The sequence below is a fragment of the Neltuma alba genome, unplaced genomic scaffold (genome assembly GCF_004799145.2).
Source record: "Neltuma alba isolate B1F8T4 unplaced genomic scaffold, ASM479914v2 tig00012557_pilon, whole genome shotgun sequence".
Taxonomy (NCBI): Eukaryota; Viridiplantae; Streptophyta; class Magnoliopsida; order Fabales; family Fabaceae; genus Neltuma; species Neltuma alba.
Genome location: NW_021637014.1, coordinates 170,510 through 197,134, shown reverse-complemented (window position 1 = coordinate 197,134; position 26,625 = coordinate 170,510). Strand labels below are relative to the sequence as shown.

At 34.6% G+C, this 26,625-nt stretch overlaps 2 protein-coding genes and 1 long non-coding RNA gene across 5 annotated transcripts; 1 reads left to right on the top strand and 2 right to left on the bottom strand.

Moving 5' to 3' along the window:
• Positions 1 to 5,029: 5,029 nt before the first annotated feature.
• LOC114728583 (uncharacterized) lies at positions 5,030 to 22,700 on the bottom strand. The gene is made up of 3 exons (XR_003738677.1): positions 22,689 to 22,700; positions 5,705 to 5,708; positions 5,030 to 5,120 (listed from the first exon to the last, which is right to left on the bottom strand). It is a non-coding gene; the product is annotated as an uncharacterized LOC114728583 (long non-coding RNA).
• LOC114728582 (3-oxoacyl-[acyl-carrier-protein] reductase 4-like) lies at positions 7,867 to 12,163 on the top strand. Its single transcript, XM_028915491.1, is given in 12 exon segments — positions 7,867 to 8,181; positions 8,785 to 8,927; positions 9,396 to 9,449; positions 9,899 to 9,979; positions 10,047 to 10,092; positions 10,170 to 10,264; positions 10,429 to 10,461; positions 10,799 to 10,933; positions 11,022 to 11,091; positions 11,094 to 11,114; positions 11,218 to 11,300; positions 11,774 to 12,163. Coding segments are annotated over 12 exon segments (957 nt in total). The 5' UTR covers positions 7,867 to 8,018; the 3' UTR covers positions 11,807 to 12,163.
• On the bottom strand, positions 12,937 to 18,766 carry LOC114728580 (DNA polymerase alpha subunit B). Of its 3 annotated transcripts, XM_028915489.1 has the most exons (17): positions 18,661 to 18,766; positions 18,433 to 18,508; positions 17,812 to 17,943; positions 17,046 to 17,406; positions 16,872 to 16,967; positions 16,570 to 16,649; positions 16,174 to 16,249; positions 15,897 to 16,073; positions 15,205 to 15,309; positions 15,010 to 15,105; positions 14,834 to 14,926; positions 14,637 to 14,675; positions 14,465 to 14,506; positions 13,813 to 13,943; positions 13,578 to 13,704; positions 13,243 to 13,433; positions 12,937 to 13,128 (listed from the first exon to the last, which is right to left on the bottom strand). In XM_028915489.1, exons 1-16 carry the CDS (start codon positions 18,740 to 18,742, stop codon positions 13,284 to 13,286), a joined length of 1,863 nt encoding a protein of 620 aa, XP_028771322.1. In that variant the 5' UTR covers positions 18,743 to 18,766; the 3' UTR covers positions 12,937 to 13,128; positions 13,243 to 13,283. The 3 variants fall into 3 exon arrangements, with proteins under 3 accessions (XP_028771322.1, XP_028771321.1, XP_028771323.1); XM_028915488.1 differs by having other exon boundaries at positions 13,110 to 13,433; XM_028915490.1 differs by lacking the exon at positions 14,465 to 14,506 and having other exon boundaries at positions 13,110 to 13,433.
• Positions 22,701 to 26,625: the final 3,925 nt, after the last annotated feature.

The window sequence follows — 26,625 nt, the reverse complement described above, 5'->3', positions numbered from 1 at the left end:
TTAAAATTTTTTATTTAAAGTAAAATGATATGACTACATAGGGGTCCTTTTTAGTGACAACATTTGGGTCCTTCCAGGACATAATCGGAGAGAACCACAGGAGCCCAATTACAACTAAAAACTTCCGGTCAAAAAAAAAAATTACAACTAAAAACAAACCAACAACACTTCAAATGTAAAACAAACAACATACGGAAGTGATTTTACAAATTCCAAAATAAATATATGATAGGAGTATTTTGACTTGCGCGAAAGCATTTTTTAAATGTTTTTATAGTTTCTGAACACCCCCTAAATTGAAAAACAAACTAACAAGGTTGAGGACCCAAACAAACTCAAATGTACTAAGGCAACAATAAAGGAGGGCAACATCAGCAAAGATTAAGGTGACCGCATGTAAAGTCATGCACAAAAACCATCCACAAACCACCTCAAACAACCATAAAAACCCTAAATATCCCGAAAATGATAAGCCTACTGCTAATAGAATTCCAAAGTAGAAAAGGTGGTGCAAAGACCGTTGAAGGCCAGAGTTTCTGTAAATTGCAACTAAACTATTATACCAATTACAAAATTTAGAGCTTCATTATATTACACAGGAGCAGAGGGGGGAACAATAGCTAAATTTTTCATGTTTCTTTTCTTGGGATTTTCCCTCACAAAAACGATAGGAATATAGATAGATATAATAAATGAAAAAACAAAATTACGCCTGGCCATATATATGACAATAAAGAATTTAAATTGTGTAATTTTTTGCCAAAATTTATAATAAACTTGTCTCCATATATAATAATAATAAATTAAAGCATAATGAAAATTTCATTAACTAAAATTGTGTGTATCTTAACAACCAGTATCATTTCTATATAAGTTTGGAACTGAGCCAAAAAGACAAACAAATCCATGTGTGAGAAGTGAGAACCAATAATTTAGGTTCTATCCTTATCAATCAAAATCATAAGTATGAGACAATGCAATAAATGAAGGATTTATAAAAATTCATCCTATGGATTTATCAAAAAATGTATGAGAAAATGCTGCATGGCTACTCAAGTAGGTTGCACACCCAACTCTAATTCAACTAATCTATTTTTCACATGCTAAGAAAACATTTGTAATTTGCTCATCCACTAACATATACCAAGTTGGTTTGATACTACTTATAGTTTTTTCTTTCTTTTTATAACATAGTAGTACTACTTATAGTCTCTAATGAAAAAAAAAAAAAAGAATTTTTATGCATTCTAATGTGGTTGAAATAAGTTGTATTACTACCAAACACTATCTTTTCAAGGTTCCTTTTTTATAATGGAAATCAAGAGTATAAGACTGCTTATGTATATATCTAATGCTGTATCCACACTAGATATTCTCCTAACAACATAAATAATCATAAAGTAGGTCAACACTAATAGCTGTTAGTTTTACTAAAAAGGATTTTAGTCACTTAAACATAAAGTAGGCTAATACCAATAGGTTTTTACTTGATTCAAATCGAGGTACTGAAAACTTGACTAGTTAGTGAATTGGTTGATATACTGGTTCAACAATGAAAAAAATATATTTAAAATAATTTTGTTGAGATCAGACCAATCATTTATAATAATTTAGTTTAATTAAAATATATTTAAAAATAATATTCATGTATAACTATAAAAAGAGTAACATTTAAATAAAAATGTATTAATACACAAGAAAAAAATGAACTACTATTTTTTTTGTTTTATTTAAATTGAAAATAATTTTGTTTTAAACTCTAATAGTTCATTGATTCACTATTATATTGTTCTAACCCAAATAACCGGTCCAAAACTCTTAACTAGGTCAATCAAGTAATTAATTCATGGCAAACTGAATTGGGTTTCACACCATAATTCAAATATATGCATTTCCAATCCAGTCGATTTCAAAAATTATAAGGGCAATAATATATTTTCCTAGTTGATTGAAGGAGATTCACATTCTCATTCACGTGTTTCAACAATATAATCCCAATTAATTTGTGACCCAAGATGTAATTTTCTTTATATTAGAGACACCCAATCAAATATTTATACCAAGCATTCACATCATTTGAATTTTTTTTTTGGTATAGAAAGGGGCTAAAACCCAAGAAAAACCTAAGAAAAATCACACAAAAACACCCAAAAAAAAATTGGCCTCTTTCAAAAGCAATCCCTAAGCAATATGCAAGAAAGTCCATCTCTACACAACTATGTATCTTGTTCCAAACAAGAAGCCCATCTTGTAAGTCCACACCGAAATTGGCTAGGGTGTTAGCACACCTATTCCCTTCTCTCAGTGAGTAGACCACCATCACCTACCATTCTCTTCTGCACTACTCGCAGACTCTCTGTAACAGTCTGCTCTTCGCCATCCTCCCTCTCCCCTTTCTTCTTTCCATCTGTGCTAACACAACACAAGAATCTGTTTCCACAACCACCCCTCTAATACCTCTATTGTAATAGATCTAAAGCCTTTCAAGCACTCCCCACAACTTGGCCCCAAGAGCAAAGCAAATTCCTAAATTCTTTGAAAACCCAAATACCCAAGAATCCATATGAACCCTAGCCACACCTCTACACCTACTGCAGCCTCGATTACCTTAACTAGCCCCATCAATATTTAATTTCGTCCACTTTTTTGAAGGCAATATCCATTTAAACCTACCCTTCAACTTTTTTGGCCATTGTTGAACCAGCTTTACATTATCCATTGCAGCAACAAACTATATAATAGCATGGCAAGTTTATCCTTAGACTACACATGATCCTCAGGTGAGAAAACTCTCTTATTTCGTGATTTTCACAGAAATCAACACGCCACACCAAGACATTCCTCCTGCTCTACATACTTCTCTTTTCAAATTCAACACAAGCCAATCATTCAAACACAAATCTAAAAAGCAACTTCTTTTTTTTTTCCGAAAGAAACTAACTTTCTCCAAATCTCTTTTGCTACCAAATAGTCTCTCATCACATGTAAGCCAGTTTTTGCCTCACCATAAACACAACAAACTCCAAAGGCCCCCATCGCAAATGTCTAATAACATTCATGTGAATTCTATCATGCATCAACATCCACAAAAAAGTTCTAACTCTCTTTAGACCAAGCCAGTCCTAGATTACTTTCCAACAACTTCCTTCTGTTCCCCTACGCTCTTTTATTGTCATCTGGTAACCACTCTTTACAATATAGTCACCACAATTCCCTCCTCTCTACCTAATGTTATCCATCTGATCTCCTCTTATAGGTGGGAGTATGCCTTCAATCACAACATAATGCCTTTCGACAACCATTCTTCAAATAAAAGGAGATTTCACTCCCCACAGTTATCAACATCCTTTTTTCACTCTCCAATTTTTCCATTTAGTAGATATAGGCTTCATAACTTGTTCAGCTAATATATAGTTCCCATTTAACCATCTATCTTCCTAAAACTTCACACCATTTCTAATCTCTTGACACCAAGTATCCTTCAATAACAACCAAAGCAAGCCAATATCTTTTCAAATAGTTGACTCACTAGGTTTAACTCTAACTTTATCTCCAAACTTCTCACCCTCCTTATACCTTCACTTCAAAACATCAACCCACAGCTACTCTGATCTGCACATAATTTCCAGACTATTTTCAACAAACAAGCATTATTCATAGCCTTAATATTCGAAATCCCTAACCCCCCCATAACACTTAGGCTGTTGCAACTAATTCTAGCCTATAAGTGTATTTTTCTATCTTTCCTTTGGTGCCCCCACACAGAAGCACACTATATCCTCTCCATCTCTCACCAAAAATGACTTTGAGAATTTTAGCTGCCATCATATGATATATAGGTAAAGAAGACAAAACAGACTTAGTGAGGATAACTCTTCTAGCTAAGCTTAAAGTATTTGCCTTCTACTTAGCTAGTTTTCGTTTAACTTTCTCCAGAAGGAAATTGAAATTCTTCCTCTTCCCTCTTCCTACTTGCAAAGGAATATTCAAATGTTTTCCCCAAATCATCTATTTCAACAAAACCTAAATCCTCTTTAAATCCTTTTTGCAATTCAACGACACATTCTTAGGAAAATACATATCAGACTTTGCAACATTCACTTTTTGTAGCATAAAATTTAGTTAAGTATTCTTCCATGTAACTGATTTGATCCACTGAAGCTTCTCCAAATATCAACAAGTCAACAACAAACATTAGATGGATAGCTTCTGGCCCATTTCTGTGAATTTTGATAGGCTCCCATCTACCCTCCCTTAATGCATCATTAACTAAGTAAGAAGGCTTCTCTATAAGAAGAACAAACAGATAAGGTAAAAGGGGATCACCTTGTCTAATCCTCTTGAAAGAACAAGCATCTCAAAGCATTCACCATTCCACAAAACACTAGTAGTAATAGTCTCAACACATTTCATGATAACATCAGAGAAATGTGGCCCAAAACCTATTTCATTCTAAACCCCACATATGCACTGCCAAGTAACCTTGTCATAAGCTTTCTTGAGATCAATTTTAATAACCACAAATCCTTTCTTGCCTCTAATTTTCTTTATGATACACAAGACCTCTTGAGCCACAACATTAGTCTTCTAGGTATGCCAAGGACAAAACTCACTTGATTAGGTGAAATCAATTTTGATAGTAAGCTTCTCATTCTACTAACTATAATTTTTAGAATACACTTGTATAGTATATTACATAACCCTATAGGTCTTAACTACTTCATCATACTAGGTTAGTCCAATTTAGGAATACGAGTCAATATTCCAATTCCTTTGATAAAAAATAATGGGGAAGCCATCAAGTCCTGAGGCATTATAAGCTCCTATATTAAACATGGCTCGGTATATCTCTTCATCCGAAACCATCACCTCTAGCCTTTTCGTTTCTCCTTCCTCTAACACATCAAAGCTTGTGACAGAGGGATTATAATATAGATCAGAAATCTCTTTAGTAAATAAGGCTTTATAGAACTGAAAAGTCATATCCTTCAATTTGTCTTCATCCTCCTCCCAAGATCAATCATCTCTTTTCAACATTTTCGACTTATTCCTCCATCTGCTTTTAATGGTTTTTAAATGATAATACATTGTATTCCTGTCACCATCTTGAATCCATTCAGCTCGAGACTTTTGTACCAAAGCAATTCTTCTTGATTCAAGACTTCATTCGACTCCTTCAATAATTTAGCTTCATGCTTTAATAAATGATGAAAAGGTCTCCTCACTTCATGAATTCTCCTTTGCACAGCCTCTAATCTAGCCATTAAATGCTTTTTACGATTATCAATAGTATGAGAAACTTGCTTATTTCATGAGCACAGGTCCTTTTTAAGTAGAAACAAACTCTTCGAGACATCACCCCCTTGCGTCCAAATACCCTTTAAACAAAGATCAAAATCATCATATAGTATAGAGGCTGCTAAAAATTTGAAAAGGTCTAACCACTCTTCTACCTTCGTCTTCTACCATTTTCAATAAAAGAGGCCTTAGCAATATTTTAATTCTAAACTCCTCAAACCTATCCCTCCAAACATCATTACACAATCCTATATCTAACTTCTCATAGACCCACTAATAACTAGGAACCAGCGACCACTTTTCCAAGTAAACCTTTGCCCATAACTTCAAACTTCCATCAAACCACATTCATCAATTCACTCTTGAAATTTAATACACCTAGCAATATTAATAGGTGCACCCCCACTTCTCTCCTCCTCCTTCCTTATGTCATTAAGGTCTCTGATAATGATCTACGGTCTCCTCTCAATCTCACTTATCCTCTTTATTTCTCCCCAAAAGCACCTATTCCCTTCTTCTCTCAGATTAACATAGGCAATAGTAAGCAGCCAAGGCTCCTCTCCGAAGAAAGAGATTTCAACATGCCCAAGCTGCAAGTGCTTTTCAATCAAATTAACCGTTACCTCCAAGACTTCCAACCAATCCCAATACTTCTTGCAAACCCCCTCCCCTCAATGACAATGAAATCATCAAAACCCAATCTACGAAAAATTTCTTTTGCCCTGTTACAAGGCACTCTCGTATCTAACGGAGCCAAACAGTCGGCTCTACAGTTATTAACCAAAAACTTACAACATGTGCAAAGGCATGACTCCCTATACCTTTGCAACTCCACATAAGTGGATTCTTATCCATAAAATAAGAAAAATACTAAGACACAAAACAACTTAATCCATGTCAAGGTTAACACCTCTATCTAAATCCACTTCTATAACTACAGTCACACTATTCAAATCTTCCTCAGTAAAATCCTGTTTAGTCTCCATAAAATCACCATGATCCAGTGGTTTGGTATTCAAAAGGCCTTCCAATGTCCCTCCCTCATTCAAACCATCCTTGGGAGGAACAATATTCTCATTCACTTCATTCAAGACTTGTCTACCATCCAATTCACTCCTTTTGACTATCTGTAAAGATCTATCTTCTCAATATGCTTTTTAATGGTTTAGGGCTACTACTTCTTTTTTGAGTAATCTCAGTAGCCTTTCTCTTCCCCACTTTTGCTTCTTTCTATTTTTCCTTTTCTTTCATGATAACCTGCTTTTCTTTTTCTGACTAAAAATCATTCATGTATTTCTTGCAACAGGTTCCTTGCTGCTCTAAGCTACTACTTCAACAGGGCTCTCTTTAACCGCAACTTGTTCTGTCTACTCAACTTACATATCATTCATCTGTTCCAAATGTTGAAATCTAGAGCCATTTGGACTTGTCTAATTCCCTTCATGGCTACCTCTTCCATTCTTCATATCCTTACCTCCATGCTTTCTTCTCTTCTGAACCATAAACCATTCCCCTGGAACCATCCCCCTTATTAGTTTATCCTGGCACTCCTTCTCCAGATGCATCATTTGAAGTTTTGAACCAGAGCTACCATCTCGCGGTTAATGTATAGTTTGGTCTCAAATATCAAACTCTAATATACTTTGTCCTCAGTATTTATTCATTTCTTCTCGAATAATTCTTAAGTGATTGCACATGTTAAGAGTAACTCCAATGCATATGATTAACAAGAACGTTTTAGGAAAAATAACAGTTATTTATTACAACTAATTAATCTAAACTAATTTGCTTAATTTTTATAAATTAATTATCAAACTCTTATACTATATCTAATCCTTAATATAAGAGTTAGTTAGCTAATTTAAGTAAATTTAAAAAATTTGTTAAGCTGGTTCTTTGTGATAAAGTGATGTTATTTTTTCTAAAATACCCTTGTTAATTATATGTATTAATAAGAACTATCATTTGATAGAACATTTAACATGTGCAGCTAGTATAAAGACTATTTTGAAAAAAATAGATAAATATGAGAGACAAAATAAATTAAAATGTTATACTTATGACCAAATTGAATGTCAAATTAATTTTTATATTAACTAGTGGAAGTAATATTAAGAAGCTTTGATAGTAGTATTAGGTAAACAAACGAAGCTACTCGTTTCTCTTCTTTAATTACTCCTCTGATCTTTAATATAAGATCTATTTAATTTATTTGATTGGATTAAAAAAATTAGATAAGTTAGTTAATTATAAAAAATTTGGTATATTTTTCCTCAAACACCACAATCATCTTCCTTAATATTATCCTCTTTCTTTTACTTGATTATAATTGAAAGAATATCCATAGGGATAATTTAGAAAAAAATTAATAAATATAATAAATAAGTCTTGTATTTAGGATTAAAATTAACTCAACAATTAGGTACTATATTAAGGGGCGGGAAAGTATATGGACAGCTGATTCTGATTTACACTTACACCCTCAGCCACGTGGTAGCTGGTAATTGGGGAAAACGTACTGTATAAATGCGCATCCTAAGTTTTTTCGCCCTCCCTTCGGTGTCCGGAGCTTCCAATGTTCATCTAAGGCTTCATTATTAACTGTCGCCACTTTTGATTTAAAAAGCCCAGCAATTTCATTCTTCGATTCACATCTGGCTTCCATTGCAACGTCTCATTCTTCTTCTATTTTCGCTGTTCGGAGAGTTTGTCGAACTTTCATGGCTTCCATTGCTGGATCAAACTGTGTTGCTTTCAAAACCCCCGTCGTTTCGCCCAAGTTCGGAGGCTTTTCTAACAGGAAAGTCGCTCATCTTCATGTGAACCACCTCCGTCCCCTTTCGGGAATTCACTGCAGATCCAACAGTTCATTCGGATCCTCTGGTACTGATTTTCCTCTTTAAAATTTGAATACTGTTATGTGGACTCCGAATGGCCTGTCATTGTTAACTTTGTAAGAATTGTTTTTAGGGTCTCTTAAAATCAAAACTATAGGCTATTTTTTTTTTTTAAATTGGAAATCGGGTTTATTCGCGGTATTAGACTCACTGCAATTTTTTTATATATTCCCTAAAAAATAATTAGTAAATCATTTTTCAATTAAAACTTGATAACTGTATAGTTTAGATGCGTAACGTCATATTTGCATGGAAAAATCGTTGTCTTCTCGTACTATAGGAAAATTATATGCTTAATATATTTTGGTTGGAGACCAAAAGCAACGATATTACGAAGTGCACTAAGTATTTTGGTGATTACAGCAGACTCATGCAATTCTTTGTTATCGAAGTCCCCATACTTTCCAGTTAAAATAAAGAAGCGTCTGTTTTTCTAATTAAAACCTGATAAGTGTATAGTTTAATTAGATAATCGTACAAATGCGTCTGATTTTTGCTTATTCTTGTGCTTCTTACGTTGAATTTGAATTTTACAATTTCGTATGATAATGTCCAACGCTGACACACTAATATGCACGCACAAACACAGCTATAAGAGCTCAGGTTGCCACTCTTGAAGAAGCTGGCACTGGAACTGCCCAAAATGTTGAAACACCTGTTGTGGTAGTGACTGGAGCCTCCAGAGGTATTGGTCGAGCAATTGCATTGTCTTTGGGTAAAGCTGGTTGCAAGGTTAGTGGCTACTTTTCAGTTTGAAAAGCCAGAACTGTTGGTCTCATTTTGAACCAGTTCAAACTGCCTGTAATCACGCGCGCGCGCACAAAGTTCATGTAACGGAATGACTTGTGTTTAATGATGGGAAAAAAGTGATAGGTTTCGCCTAGTAGTATGTCATTTTTCTGACTGAAAATAAAGTTGCATCAGCTAAAATGGAACTATAAATTGACACTTGATAGACTTTCTGAATGTTACAGGTTTGTGCTTTCAAATAGATGAATTATGTTTCTTTGTTAAGATTTAGACTTCAATTTATTTTGGGGTACTTGATGCAACCACGAAGATCCAAGAATTTGGTCACTTTTAATAACTGGTTAACAAGAGGACATCCCTGCTCGTCTGGCCTATGAATTGTCTCCACTCTCAGCAGCTATAAACAGTTCACAACACCTGCTAATAAATTATTGGAGCTTTCTATTGCAGGTCCTTATTAATTATGCAAGATCATCCAAAGAGGCAGAGGAGGTGTCCAAGCAGGTAGAAGCTATGTGCATTTTTTGTATTATACTTTGCCATAACTTGCTCTTTTTTAACGTTTAGTGTTTGGAACCTAATGCATATATATATCAGAGGTTACTTCGTGCTCAGTTCCTCGATAAATTCACTGATCATTGCTGAGGTTTCTTGATCAGTTACTTTTATGCTGTCATTCTTGCTTTACATAGTTGAAGGTGAGGTTGATGAAAACAAAGATAAAAGATTGACCCTCTTTCAAATTAGAACAACTGCATGCTAACTTTGTAATTCACTATCATTCATATTCCTGTGACTTAACCAAATGCAGGTACTGTAAAGCATATGTATGTATGCTTGCTCATGTATTTGGCTCATTATACTGATGATATCTGCTTTTGTCATCTTCATTATCTGTCAGTTTTCTTAAGTGGCGATTTACTGAATTATGTTGGTTTATTGATTTCTTGCAGATTGAGGAGTATGGTGGACAAGCTCTTACATTTGGGGGAGATGTTTCTAATGAGGCTGATGTGGAGGCTATGATTAAAACGGTAAGTAAATATTTTTACTTTATTTTGACTAGTATTATTGGATGTTTCATCACTTTTACATTTGCAGGCAGTTGATGCTTGGGGAACTGTTGATGTGTTGGTAAACAATGCGGGTAACCTGGATCTAAGATCTTGCTCTAGCATACTTTGTCATCATATATCATACTCTGATGAAGATGCCCCTGTTCAGGAATAACTAGGGATGGTTTGTTAATGAGAATGAAGAAATCTCAGTGGCAGGAAGTTATTGATCTCAATCTCACTGGTGTTTTTCTTTGTACCCAGGTATGTTCAGAACTCAAGTTAATGTTGACTTAAGTTTATATTTTCATCCATATAGAAAAAAAAATATTTACCTTGACTTAAGTTTATATTTTCATCCATATAGAAAAAAATATTTAGCCTTTTATTGGAGCTGAGATTTTTTTTTTTTTTAAAAACTTTTACAGGCAGCTGCTAAAATTATGATGAAGAAAAAGAAGGTGACATATTAAGTCCATTTAAATTCCTTCTTTCCTATTGTTTATTTTTGGTTTTTGTGGTAAGCTGCACGGATGCTACTGGATATTACTCCTTGGCCATTAAACTGACTAGTCTCTCTTGTTAGTTTACCAGTTTTGCCTGTTTCTTTTCTATTCTTTACTTCTATAATATACATGTTCCATAATATGTGAGTGAGCTGTGAGGTGTTGTATTTCTATTCTACTAAATGGGAAGTTAAACCCTAGTATTTTGGTATCAGTTCTAGATTCTAGTTTGTTGCTGTCGTATTCATAACACAAATTCATGGTATCCAACAACAACTTGAGTTTTCTGCAGGGAAGGATAATCAACATTGCATCGGTTGTTGGTCTAGTTGGCAATGTTGGACAAGCCAATTATAGTGCTGCAAAGGCAGGAGTAATTGGCCTGACGAAAACTGTTGCAAGGGAATATGCAAGCAGAAATATCAATGTAATACATAAAGCTTTGGAATCCCTAAGTGCTGTCCAAGATATGTTACCAGCTGATGGAATTTAATTAAAACCTAGTGTTTCTCCAGGTCAACGCTGTTGCTCCAGGGTTTATTGCATCGGACATGACTGCCAAGCTTGGAGAGGACATCGAGAAAAAATTTTGGAGTCAATCCCCTTAGGTGAGAGTGACCAAATTATTCTAGGCTCTGGAGTGCGGGAAATTTTTCAGCGTTTTATATTGTTTGAGATGTTAATAACTTGCTTTTTCCACTTTGGATTCAGGAAGATATGGACAACCAGAAGAAGTAGCTGGACTGGTGGAATTCTTGGCTCTTAATCCTGCTGCCAGTTACATCACTGGACAGGTCATTTATCTACTGCCTTATTGATTTCTTCTTGTTCTTTTTTATCCTGGCTTGGACTAGTCAACTGTTTTTTTTTTTTTTTTAAATTTTTGGTTGCATTCAAAAAACTTTAATGGCATATTCAGATACCAGATCATTCAGATATTTTATTGGGTTTAGGCCCCCTTTCTTCAGAATGGGAGATATAGGCCGAGCTAATGATGTTATTAGTTTAGATATTGATAGTCTTTTAACCAATTTTGGTATTTCTAAATATGGTGCTTAGACTCCTATAAGCCTGCAGATAAGTTCCCCGAGCCTTCTTGTTAACTATCCCTTGTAATATTTCTACCTAATAAATTTGGTCTTGTTTTTTTCCTTAATAACTACTACAACAACAACAAAATTAAAGTCTTTGTTAGCTGTCCGATCATCTCAGTTCAGTTCTCTTTTGAATCAAGCATTACGTGCTTATCAAAGTTGCTATATTTCAGGTGTTAACTATTGATGGAGGAATGGTGATGTAAACCAGCAGTCTCTCTTTCTGGGAAACAGAATTTCTACACTTCAGTATTCATCCTGATGGGCATGGCGGATCAAAAGGGCAGTTAATTATGTGGTGATTGTTGCTCAATCTAGGAAAACTCCGTGATATAGAACTAGGGTTCTAGTTGTGTTGTTTTGCTGAAGCATAAGAGGACGCTTTTCAATAGGCACTTTCGTAGGGTGCATTTGGCATCTTGTTGCATTTTGGTATTCGTTTAGTCAGTCATGTTGAGGTTGAATAGGTGTAACACTAATATTTTATGCAATTCAGCCACTTTGCGAGTTGGTTCCCTTCTTGGTGATGCTTTGCTGATTGCTAGGAATTCGCTTATTTTGCTCCTAGTGCTGATCATTCCCTGAAGCATTCTAATGGCCCGTTCAAAACGATTACACAAAAGGAAATCATATATAATCCTGTTGCATTTGGTTATGCTTATGTAATGTAAAGATTACATTTTGTAATGTTGATTATAATGTAAAAGTAATTATATTGTTATGACATGAATGGGGATTATAGGGTGTGCGAATTGGAAAAAATACATTATTTACCCTTACCTAATGTAGGAATTTGGAAATGAATATAATACTATTTATCCTTACCTCCATAGTCTTTCTCAATCACCCCACTCTATTACCGCCCAACTTCTAGCAGGTAGGAGACGATGAGGAAATAAATGGAAGGGTTGAAGTTTTCTTATTTGATATTGTTATTATGGTCATTTTATATTAATTTACACAAACAAAAATAGATTTATTTAAAGTTCATGATTACAGTAATCATCGTTGCACTAATATTAACGCTGTTATATCTACGAGCTTTTACATTCATGACCCTTGACTGTACACGATCGCACGTTTCTCTGATGTTAGGCAGTTCATTGAATTTTTGTTGAATTTTCTTTTTACTTGGAAGCATTTGTTGTTGAATAGAGAGAGCGCCATATATATATAACTGTAAATATAAATGTTGATTAAGAATCCTACTCCTTGTGCTATTGCACTTTTTGCGTTTTGTTTTATATAAAGATGAAATATAAATCTCTCAATCATTTTTCAACCACCCCAAATGCTTCAATGCATAAGGATTCAATTTCTATGACAGAGTTAGAGTTACAGTTGTCCAAACCCCTGCATCCATTTGTGACTAGTCCAATTCAAACTTTAAGCGGTCGTAGAAATATAAACCCGGGCGTTGGGTAAATAGTCGTAGCCTGCAACCAGGCTACAGATCCGTTTGTGGTTATCAGACGTGAAATGTCACGTCTAACATGGCAGGGAGCATTGTTAGAACAGTTATTCTGATCTGTATGATATAAAAATTAATAAAGAATAAGGGATAATAACTACTGATAGCAGATATAATTACAGCAAAGGTAATCAAGGGACTAGTCATACAAGCTAAGATCAATAATCTAACCTGAGGGAAGCTCTAGATATTTTGATCCAGCACTCAACAGTTTATATGCCAACAATTGAAGCATTGCTTGTGTCAGAATTCCCATAGAAGTCAAGCTCGGCAAAAGTACCCCCTCCTTCTCCCTTGGCTAGTCTTCCTGGATTGACAGAAATGCACTTCATGTGGTCCCCTTCACTTCCTTCACTAAGCACCTGTGCAAGATCACTAACATCTGAATGCTCTAACCAAAATAAGCATTTAAGTTAAATTTTAAAACTGTGATATTCCATTTTGCCAACAGTGAGCTTTGATAGTTTAGGGAAAATGAAAGCAATCTTGGCAGGTTAAATATTAACCTTGATAAAGTACTTGATGTCTGAAGGTAAAATGAGAATGTCCGGCACTGACGGGACTTGAAGAGCTTCTGGAGCAAGAGAATGGTCCAAGGGAACACTTTCTGCCGGTGGATAAAGAGGATAAAAGCTGATTCAAAAATATTAAAGGGTATCAATTATGGCTCCTGATGCTTTCTAGACAAAAAAAATAAAATTAATAAAGGACAGCAGTGACAAAATTTGAGTGCTGTCAAACCTTTGTTGCTTAAGAATATGGTTTACAAGTCTACTCATGCGATCACTGGGTTTCGCATCTGCTGAAACTCGTGATATTTCCTCCCCACTCAGCTGCTTGAGAATATCCACGGTGCAGCAACCAACCTTGACCTGAAACCCAATTTCCGCGGTGAAAATACTTCTCATATGCTCCTCTCCAGATATTCACGGCATCTAAACCCTATCACTTTTTCTTTAAACTTTTTTTTTTTTTTAATAGCACGCTATTATGAAAAAGACATCCAAAACTTGGCTCCTAAAACCAACTAGAATTTCCTTGCACGTACTTTCCTTACGTCCATCAGATGCGTCTCAAGCTAGATCATAGCTCCAAATACAAAAGTGTATCATTCCTGGCCATGCAATTCAATCTAAATTGGATCGTATGAATTCATACATTTAGAGAGATTGTAACGTAGGAAAATATAGCCAATTATTGGGTTCGTACATCATAATGTAAGCAATGCCCCGTATCATATTTTATGAATCCTGCGATTGCTTATATTAAAATTATCCTGTTTGAATTTTTCTTTTACGTCAGGGCAATTTAGATGTACAAAAGCTCAGAAGCAAGTGCAGATTTTAAAAGAGGCACATGATGAAGCCATGACGCAAAATCATTAATGCATTACCTCATTTGCCTCAAAAATTCCAGGATTAGTGATACTGGCTATCTGAACAATAAAACAAACTACTTAAATAAGCATAGCTGTTGCGAAGGACTGATATGCTGCCAATACTAGCAAGTAGCAACATTTATGAAGAATTGAAGATGGATTCTTGAATGCTTTAAAATCACTATACCTGAGGCTTGAGATCAGGAAGATTGATGTCAAATGCGGGCTGCAGGAAACAATGGTTGAATTAGTATTTGAATCTATAAACTACCTTGCCATAGAATCACAGATTCTAATGGCCACAGAACAATTATAGTAGAATGTTTTTTAGATAAGTCAAAATAAATTATCATAGAATTCTGGTTGGCTAAAACTTATCATTACCTGAGGGAAAACAAAATCATGGTTAGCGTCTCGTACAGAAGGTACGAGAAGAATACGTACTGCAGAACCCATACACTCTACATAATCTTCCAACTGGAATTAGGGAAAGGGGAGTTAGCAAAGAAAATGCACACGAACACAATTCCAAAAACAAATTATTCTATTTTAGTTAATACCCTTCTGAGGATTTCAATACGAAATATTTCATCATAGCTCCTTTCTGTGGTTCCCTTTTTAATGTCTGGGTGTTCAGTGTCAATAAATGGTCCCATCTGAGAGAAAATTCAGTCGTCAATATCACAAGTTTGCACCAGTAGATCTAACATAACGGCTAATAGGAAGAAGCAAATTGCAGACAGGCTGATATTAACCAATATAATTAATTGTGGTGGTCTTTTCTTTGCATATGCCAGTAGTTCTGCAAGAGGTTCAAACGACAGATTATCTGTGGTAGTAAAAGGGCCAGCTGCAATAACCTGTAAGGCACCAAGCCAGGTATAAAATGCCAGTTACTATGAGTTCCAGGATGTAAAGAACCACAACAGAACCACAAAAAAAAAAAAAAAAAAAAGGGAGAATTACAATTAAGTCCCAAGGAAGAGATGTAATTACTCTAAAATCCATTGACAACTAAGAGTATGTAATGACAAGTTTCAGAGTACGGTATGAAAATAGGTTCATGCTGGTCACTTGTCATTAGAATTTCTCCGTAATTAAATTCTTTTCTTGAAACCTCATGATAATTCTCCCTAAGATATGGGAAAAAAGGCGGCATTAATCAAAACTATGCTATCTCTATTATGTATATGAAAAAGAACAATGCCAAAGCAGGCAAGCGTCACAAGATTGCCCGATTCTGTTTTTGCCAAGGTAGGCAATCTGTAGTGTACAATATTAATCGAACAAAAAGTTGAAAATCCCTTCAGGCTCCAAGTGGATTTATAAAAACTAAATAAATAAATAAAACCAGTGCATAACTACTAATAACAATAGGTTAAATATGACAGATAATATATATTATTTTGTGTAACTCATGTTCTAACAAATAATAAAACATACGAACCATTGATAACTCCCTCTGCTTGCAAGGCAGATCTGTCAGATGATTTTCCTTATCGAAGGCTTGCCTCTTTGCTGGATTCAAATTCTCGCTATCACCAAGAGAGGCAACTATAGAATCTACCATTTTGGATGCCACTAAACAGTGACCACTAGGATTATGCCCTTCAATACCAACTACCTGTCATGATGGAACCCTGCTTTTATATCTTGAATTCTGAATGAAATTTTCAACATACTACATCAGAAATTTCAGCCTCAGTGCCTTTTCCATTTCTCACCTGCCCTGGGAAAACTGAAAACTGGCTTAGTTGTTGTAATTCTAGGCGAACCCGTTGCCCTCCAGAGTTCTCAGCACTGTCATGGTGTTAGAAAACAGACCATATATGAGACAAGACTGAAGGGGCAAATTTTAGCAACAATAGGCCATTCTACGAACAGAGGTCCAAAAATAAGATAATGCATCATAAAATGTAACAAAACATTTGACTAGGAATTTCAATGTAAATAGCTTTGTTCTCCTTGACAAATTAATGCATAATAAAGACTTGTTTAACAAGATCAGTTGTTTTGGGAAAAAGGATGATTTTGCCAACCTGATAATGGATATATGCGCATAACTAGTATAAGTAAACTAAGGGCCTATTTTTTGACACACAAAAAAAGGGCCTATTTACCTGCTCTGCAGCATGACAGACTTCTCATTTAGACGCCCTTCTCCATCACAAGAAATCATGCCAACCGTGAAAATGCTTCTCTGAAAAACATAATGCATGAAAGTTTATTCAACAAGGAGGGCTTCAAGCATTTGCAGACTAGAATATGAAAGCTGGTTGAAATTCAAAGAAAATGACAATTTTATTAGAGAGCAGAGAATATTATTAAGTTTCAGTCACCCAGAATGACTTTTAAAACCTAGCATTCGATATTTTTTGTAAATCATAAGAGATGAAGGGAAGGGAAGGGGTTTATAAGTTACCTGTGAAGCAAGTGTTGGGTCCATTGGTTCTTCATAGTGCCCAGACGCCACATGCACCCTTGTATGTTTCTTAATTCGGTTTTCTAATGCATTAAACTAAATAGCCAAAAAACAGACATGTCTCAGCAGAAGTTTAAAGGTGAAGAGCTAAAGAAGACACAAAATACCACGTACCCGATCTTCAGTCCTATCATACATGAATCTACAACCTGGTCTGGGCCCTGATCCATGCACCAAAAATGAACACCTTTGCCGTGGATGAACCTTTCTGACTATGTCATCCTCATCATTCTCATGACCAGGTTCTTGTTTTCTATTCTCTAGATCAGGCATGTTGTTGATGCTGAACTTCACCTCAAGCCTATTTGTGCGCTTAGAAAATGTTGTTGCAGGTTTTGATGATTTTCCAGATGATAAAACACTCCCATTAGTTAAAGAGGTTGGATCATATGCAGGTGATAGAAGAGCTTGTTGATGATCTGTCGGAGTTCCAGGAGCATCATCTTTTGAAATATCATCATCATCATTTAAGATCCTACATAAAAAGTTCTCGTTATATAAAAATATTGGAACAACCCTGGATATTTGTTTTGCAGATATGCGAATCAACTACCAATTTCTATATAAAATCTCCTAAAGCTGAGAGAACAGATTATAGCAATAATGAAGGGACATACTTACATTTGTCACTGTAAATTAGAATGAATTACAAGGAAACCATTTAATGGCGTTAAATAGTTTAATTTTTTAAAAAAATTCGTGCATACTGTTTCTACAGAACGCAGAACGCTTCATTTTCAACAATGCAATTCATAAGTGGCTAAAAAAAAACAGGAATCCCATTTCAATTGCTAGTGCAGAGCAAGACAAGAAATTCAAGCATTAGGCAAATAACAACCATGGACAAAAATAAGCAAAATATGTAAAAGAAAATGCTTACATTTCTACATCTCTACTAGAGTAAATATGAATATCAGTTTCCTCCTTGACAATAGCTTCTTTCTGCTCATTTTGTAGGTACACCAAAAAGCCATCTATTTCAGCACTTTGAACTGTTGATCCACTCAGCTGTCTGGCAATGGCAAAACAGCCATTAAGTTCTATCATAAAGTGCTTGTGAGTTATTTATTAAAGTACTCAATAAAATTAAAACGCCTATTGAACCAATTGGCCTCTTCAATGGAATTGAAAAACCCAGGCAAAGATATATATTAACGTCTTCTCATATACTGACTGCGCAAAAGTTGCTACTCATCAAGATCAAAAAATTGTTAAAAGTATTCCAGTTATTTTGGGAGGTAATTCATATTTTAGGTTGAATATGTTAGGGGCAACTGCACGGGGATTCATTATCAAGGATTTCAATCCTTTTTTCCCTTTTGGATATGTGAGTAGTTGGTACCTAATACTACAGTATGATTTTCCAAACTCGGAAACTATAAGTTGCCTAGCCAACTGTCAAAAACAGAAAAGAAGGTTGCTGAGTAACTTCGATGAGATTCAGCAGAAATTTTCAATTTTCACCAAACTAGTTGAATAATACGAATGGTGGAGTACAAACCTGTTTAGATAATAAACCTCCCAACTTGAAACGAGATCCGAAGGCTTGAGACTGTAGTTTATGCAAAATGGGAGACCTACAAGAGAAGATTGAAAGTGCGACGTGAATTATTTTCCAGAATATGAGAAATTGATCGAGACGAGCTTACATTTCTTAACTGAGAGTGCGACATGAATTAGTTGGGGGAATATAAGAAATTGATAGATAGAAAGAAGGGAACAAGCTTACATTTGTTTAGAATTTCTTCTTCATCTTCAAGGTCAAAACCGCTTCTTCCGAACTCTGCCTTAATTTCTTCTTCAATTGCCATCTCTTCTTGCAACAGTTCTAGGGTTTCTCAGATGTGAGGGGAAGGAGACGAAGTGAAATGGCGGGAAATTTGACGGGAGGCCTTTATAGGAACGTCTTATTCCTATTTTACCCTTCCCGCTTTAATCGATCACCAATGCGTGCATTTTTTTTTTGGAAATGCGTGCAATTTTTTTTCTTTTAAGCTTCTAGCAAATTTCTTATTTAAAAAAATAAAATAATTCATTATTTACATGAAAATAATAAAAATTGAAATTATAAAGTTTATAAGTAACCTATTTAAGATATGAGTAAAATACATTGACTATCTCTTTATTTTACCTAAATTATATAAGCATTTTTTCTATTTTAAAAATATATATAACCGTTCTTAAAATTAAAATGTATGTTACACAGAATTTTCTTATATTTTTAAAATTTCATTTTCATCCATCCAACTATTAATTGATTATTAAGTTTGATTTTCAAACTTTTATTTTGACCAAAATATTTTTCTTTAACATAAACGTTTTTTAAATATTTATATTGATAAAAAAATATTTTTTTGATACAACAAAAAATAATTATAATACATGTACATCCAAAATTTTTAATATGTTATAAAATTTATTAATTTTGATTATATTATAGAATTACATAATTTTAATTCTTCATGAAATATTAAAACTTAAGGTTTTTTTAAATGGCTAGAAAATATTTTAAGTGCTTATTTTTTCATCATATAATATAAATTATATGAGTTTGGAAAATTATATAAAGCATTTAAATTTATAATTTAAATTTTTTTAAAAATTTTTTTAAAATATTTATAACTTATTTAATTTGATTGATTACATATTTGTTTCAAGAATTCATCAAACTTCTATTCAATTTTTTTTATGTCTACATTAACTAAATTATGAATTTTCTGGTCTAATATGATAAAACCATTAAATAAATAACAATTTTTAAAAATAAAAGATAAAATTAAAATAGAGAAAAAATCTTAAATTCTTCAAAATAGTTTTAGTCAAAATTTAGGAATTTAGTATCATAAAGGGTAAATTAGTAAACAAAAAGTATTCCAACATAAATTTTAATTAAAAAGCATTTTTTTAGAATATTCTTAATTGAGTTAAAAGTTTTGACTTAAGTATATATTTTCCCAATAGAGGAGAAGTACATATAATTAAGACAAAATGCAACGGAGTTCAAAGTATTTTACTCTTGAGATATTTGTTGATAATTAGTACTTTTTTAGCCCTATAGGATTTACTTTATAGTGTAATTTGCACAATAAAATATGTATTATATTAAGAACTACAAGAGTATCGACTAAATAATTATCTTTCCATCCTTCAATTCTAATCTTTCAAAAAGCAAAACTTCACGATAATCTCAAGAATTTCTTACTTCAATCAAAATAATTCCTCTAGAAAGCACTTTTGTTGTAGCTTTTTTTAAGTAATATCATTTTGATTGAAAATCATTTTGAAAACCAAATCAAGCATCCTTGTCTCTAATTGGAAAAAAAAAATCGACACAACAAGTTGTACGATGGGGTGACCTTTCAGTTCAGTTTTTAGTAAAAAATCGAAAACCTAAATTGGATTAATTTTTGAACCAAACCGAAACGATTAATGGAAATTAACCAAGCCGAATAACTAAAATATTTCAATTTGGTTTTCAATTTTCTGATCTGTTTTGGGCTCTCTTTTATATATATATATATATATATATATATATTGAGTCCAAATAGAATTTATAAATTCTCGACAAGCAAAGTTGAATGCAAACTACAAATTAAGCAACACCAACAAGATCGAAAGAAACATAATACGTATTATAAATAAGTTAAAAAAGAGTACAAACATAAAACATTTATACCGCTTCTTGCAACTTGCCAGAAAGTAAGAAAAATTAAAACAAAGAAGAAAGGGCTTTATTTTACTGAATGGGATAGGAACTCCCAACTCAAGTTATCAAATGCACAAAATTTGGGTTCTATGTTACAATTAATAACAGAAATGGATTTCCACTCGTCATCAAAAATCGAAAGGTTTCAATTCCAAAATTCAAATATAGTATGCTTGGTTCCAAACAAATGGAGAAAAACTTGAACAGAATAAGAGGGATGGATGAGCAAAAAGAAGAGTGTAACATTTGTGTTTTTAATCAAGGATATAAGAGTAATTAAGTTTGATTGTAATCTGATCTTAAAGTGTTAATGGTTATTTGAGGTGGATAAGGAAAAAAGGATAGACTAGAGGTTTTGAGGCTAAATATAACTCTATGTTTTTCACCACAGCAGAAGGAGAAGTTTGTCGAGGCAAATGGCATAAAAGGGAGAAGGGATATGCTCTGTGTTCTTCCCCACGGTGACGTTCATGGAAAATATCATGGAGGGGAGACTTGATGCTTCTATGAAGTTTGCCACAGTGAATGTGTCTAAAATTTAAATTATTAGCGCCTTTGTGTTTTTAGTCGCTGCAAAAGGTGAGGTTTGTTTCAGCAAACTCATGAAAACACTAATAAAAACTAGTGTCAGAAGCGTAAAAAACAGAAGGAGAAGGGAGGAGAAGCAAAGGAGCTTTGCTAAGATTTGTGGTTTTTGGCCTTGGGGAATGTTTTTGAGCTTCCAAACTTTCAAGTAAGTGATTCTAACTTGTTTTCTACTTTTTTCTCTTGGTTTTTCTTAGATTCGAAAGTTAAGATTTTTAGGGTTCTTGAGGATTTTGAAAATTTTGAGTTTTTGACCAAATCTTTTTATGTTTCTTAGAGTTATTTGGGTTAGTTTAATTGGATTTTGATTTATATGAAACTTGGAAATTAGAATTTGATATTAGAAGTGAGATTTGTTAAGTTTTGATAATATGGTGATTAAAATGGTGTTTTATTAATTGAGTTGTATTTATTGAGAGCTTTAATCAGCTTAGATTGTTGATATTAATGATTTTTCAATGTTGGGGCATGCTGGAGGTTGAGAATTATAAGTGTGGGACTTAAGAATTGATTGGATGATTGTTGTTGAGGTTAATCAAGGAGTCTAATGAGTTAATTGGATGGAAGAATTGACAACTACAATTTTGGATTGAGAGTTTTGGTTATAAGTTAGGAAAGTTAGATTGTGGGAGTTATTGTGGGATATGAGACTTGAGATTTTTTAGTTTCGTATTTTAGTTATGGCTTGTGTTTGACTATAATCTCTATGATGATATAGATTAGCATGTGTCCTAGCTTATAGAGCAGTGCCTTGTGTTAAAGCCAAGTGCTAAGCTTGGAGTTGAGGTAACTAGGGTTACTTTGTGTGAAATCCTAAAATCAACTCCAGAAATTAGGACAATTAATTTCTCATTATTTCATTCTTTCACTCTTTTTTATCGTTGTAATTAGGATTAAAGGCCTTTAATATTTTTCCTTTTATGTTTCAGTAGCCTCTGTATAAAGCTCTATAAATCGCTCTCTATAAATAGAATAATATACAAATTCAATCAAATATATCTCCCTAACTCACATGGTATCAGAGTTAGAGGGGGAGATCGACACAGAAAATCTTTGAAACATGCCAAATGACGGCCACAATGAGTCAACTAAGTCGACCCTTGATTCTGATAGCTCAGGCTCCTCAAATCCAAGGACCCAAATGGCGATGTATGGATTTGAGGGGAATGTCATGCTCATCGTTCCCAAAAAACTCACTGGGAATAACTACAAAGAGTGGGCTTAATCGATCAAGCTTACCGTTGAAGGGAGAGGATGGATTGAATACCTCACAGACAACGCCACATGTTCGACCTCAGATAACTTGCAAGCTCTGTGTACATGGAAGGCGAAGAACTCTTTGGTAACCTCATGGTTGATTAATGCGATGATGCCCAATATCAAAAGTAGCTTTATGTTTCTTACCACTGCCCAGGAGATATGGGAGGCAGTTTAAGAAGCCTACTCTGATGGAGAGAACGTATCACAAATTTTTGAAATAAAAACTAAGCTGTGGCAAATGAAGCAAGGTAATGGAAGTTAGAATGAATATTATCTAAAAATGTTTGCATTAAGGTAGGAATTAGATATAAAAAATGAAGAAATTTGGAAGTGTTTGAAAGATGCAGCACAATCTAAAAAAAGGGTGGATAAGGAATGCCTTTTTGAATTTTTATCTGGAGTCAATACTGACTTGGATGCAGTAAGAGGACGCATATTAAGCTGAGAATCCCTGCCCGCCGTTTGGGAAGCCTTTGCAGAAGTAACGAGAGAGGATTCTCGCAGAAAGGTTATGTTACAATCTCTCCAGAATCCTCAATTAATTCTGAACCTTCTGCTCTTGTCCCTCAAAACACTGATCAAAGAAGTGCGAAAACTAAACCTGTATGTAAGCATTGTAAGAAAACAGGACATACAAAAGACGCATGCTGGGACATCCATGGAAAACCAGTAGATTCGAAACCAAAAAGAGGGAAAGGCCGAGGCTATATTGCTGAAAAAGGGGAAGAGAAGCCATCATCATCCCCAAGCATATCTACTGAACAATTCTCAAAATTAATGGAGATTCTCTCTAACCTACAACCCTCTGGACAACCAGCATGTCGCCAACCCACAGCCACGGTAGTCCATAAAGGTAATTTTATACGTGCTTTAAATGTTATTCAAGGCTTATGCTCAAGTAGATGTTGGATAGTAGACTCAGGAGCTTTTGACCACATGACTGATAATCGTTCTTTGTTTTATGCTTACACTCAATGTGATGGATCTCTAAAAGTAAAAATTGCTGATGCCTCTATGTCTCCTGTCATTGGTATAGGAAGTATTAAAATTTTAGATCACTTACTCTTTATGCTGTCCTTCATGTACCAAACCTGAGATGTAATTTACTCTCCGTGCATAAACTTACACAAACTGAAAAATGTCATGCTGACTTTTATGAAAAATGTCAGGAACTGTCAACAAAGAGGACGATTAGTTATGCTAAAGAGTTTGATGACCTATACTATTTTGATGAAGCCTCAATAAAACCTAGCATTGGAAATAAAATTTCTCTTTCTAAAGATAGGGATCTTCTTTTATGGCATAAATGCCTTGGACACCCTAATTTTCAATTTTGGTTCAAATGTTTCCTTCTAGTTTTTCAAATAAAGATATTTCTGAAACTTATTGTGATATTTGTGAAGTTGCTGAACATTAGCGCCCTACCTTTTACCGAAATACTTATCAACCTTCAGCACCATTTACAACTATTCATAATGAACTCTGGGGACCACGTCGTATCCCTAATAGAACACATCATAAATGGTTTAGAACTTTCATTGATGATCATACTAGAGTATACTGGACTTACTTATTAAAAGAAAGTCTGAAGTTTCCACTATTTTCACAAATTTTTACAATATGATTAAAAATCAATTTCAAACCTCCATAAAAATCCTTCATAGTGATAATGGCACTAAATATGTGAATGATACCCTTAATACCTTTCTACAACAGCATGGAATTATACATAAAAACTCTTGTCCCTACACCCCTCAGTAAAATGGTATTGCAGAGAGAAAGAACTGACACATTTTAGAAGTTGCACGTACTCTCCTTCTCACACACAATGTACTAAAATCCTATTGGGGTGATGTTATTCTCACTGCCACATTCTTAATAAATAGAATGCCAAGTAAACCCTTATCCTTTTAAACCCCTTTAGAAGTTCTTCAAGCCACTCACTATGTTCCATACCTTGAAAATAACCTTCCCTTAAAATTTTTTGGTTACACAGCATTTATCCATCTCCATCACCATGATAAATTAGATCCTCGAGCAACTAAGTGTATCTTCCTGGGTTATTCACCCTCTCACAAAGGATACAAGTGTTACGACCCTATCCGGAAACAACTGTTTATAACATGTGACGTTACTTTTCATGAAACAGAACCTTTTTATCCTAAAACCACAAATCAAGGGGAGTACGTAGATGAATTGCAGTCCCCAGACAAAGATTCTGACTTGTACCTTGAATATAAACCTCCTTTCACCCTTAAACTTAAGGAAAATCAAACTAAGGGGGAGAAATTGTCTGAAGGAGAAAAACAGGTCCAAAATAACAATAAAAACAAAACAAAACAAAATATTGACCAAGTACACACCAAAAGAACAAGACACGGGCCATCAAACTCCAATTATCACCATAAGTTTGAACAGGTGACAGCTCCTACAACCGACGTATTTGATCAATCTGGTGCAAATGATGCAGAAACAGGTGGTACCAAATTAGACCTAGATCTCCTAATTGCACAAAGAAAAAGGCCAAGGAGCTGCACCCGGCATCCTATTGAAAATTATGCCTCCAACAAGGCTCTATCATCGTAATATGGAGCATTTATAAGTAACTTGGACAACATAAAGACCCCTACAAACATCGAAGAAGCACTACAATCTCCAAGATGGAAAGAGGTGATAATAGAAGAAATGAACACTTTAAAGATGAATGGTACCTGGGAAGAAGTAGCACTACCAAAAGGAAAGAAAGCTGTGGGATGCAAGTGGGTGTTCATCGCAAAATACAAGGCAGGTGGTACCATTGAGAAGTTCAAGGCAAGACTCATGTCAAAAGGGTTTTCACAAATTTATGGAATAGATTACATTGAAACCTTTGCTCCGATTGCCAAACTCAACACGGTCAGAATATTAATATTACTGGCCGTAAATTTGGATTGGCCAATTTATCAACTTGACGTCAGAAATGCCTTCTTGAATGGTGACCTGAAGGAAGAAGTATGTATGATACCTCCTCCTGGATTCCCAACAAAATAGCCAAACATGGTGTGTAAACTGAAAAAATCATTATACAGGCTGAAACAGTCTCCATGTGCATGGTTTGAATGATTCACTCAAGTCCTAAAGAGAGAGGGCTACAAATAGGGGCAAAGTGATCACACGCTCTTCTTTAAACACAGAAGGAAGGAAAACCATCCTAAGTGTCTATGTGGATGATATAGTCCTCACAGAAGATGACTCTGAAGAAATAGAAAGAATAAAAGCTGTAATGGCACAGGATTTCCTCATTAAAGACTTAGGAGAAATGAAGTACTTCCTTGGAATGGAAGTAGTAAGATTAAAAAGGGGAATATATATTTCGCAATGGAAGTACATACTCGACTTCCTCAAGGAAATCGGTATGTTAGGCTGCAAGCCTAGTTCCACTCCAATAGAAGTTACAACCAAGAAAAGGAAGAAAAAGAAACAGGAACCTAAGGATAAAGAAGAAACTAGCAACAGTGATGAAGAAGATGAAGAAGATAAAGAAGAAAGTGAAGGGAACAATAAAGAAGAAGGTGAAGGAAACGATGTTGACAAGGGCAGATACCCAAGATTAGTAGGAAAACTTATCTATCTCTCCCATACAAGACCGGATATTGCATTTACAGTCAATGTAGCTAGTCAACATGCACATACCCCAAAAGAAAAACATCTCAAGGCAGTTTATAAAATCTTGAAATACTTGAAGGGGACACCAGGCAAGGGAATATTGTATAAGATATGCAAAGAATGAAGTGTTGAAATATTCACGGACTGACTATGCAGGCTCTCATGGCGATAGAAGATCCACAACAGGCTATTGCACTCATGTTTGGGGAAATCTAGTCACTTGGATAAGTAAGAAACAGAATGTAGTCTCACGAAGCAGTGCAGAATCAGAGTACCAAGCCATAGCACATGGAATATGCGAAATAATTTGGATAAAAAGGGCTTTAAAGGAACTACAGATCAAGATGGGGTTTCCTATAAAGTTATATACTGATAGTATGGCAGCCATAAATTTGTCCCTCAATCCAGTACAACATGATAGAACCAAACATGTTGAAGTAGATGGACACTTCATTAGAGAGAAGACTGATGGAGGATTAGTAACCCTTACACATGCGC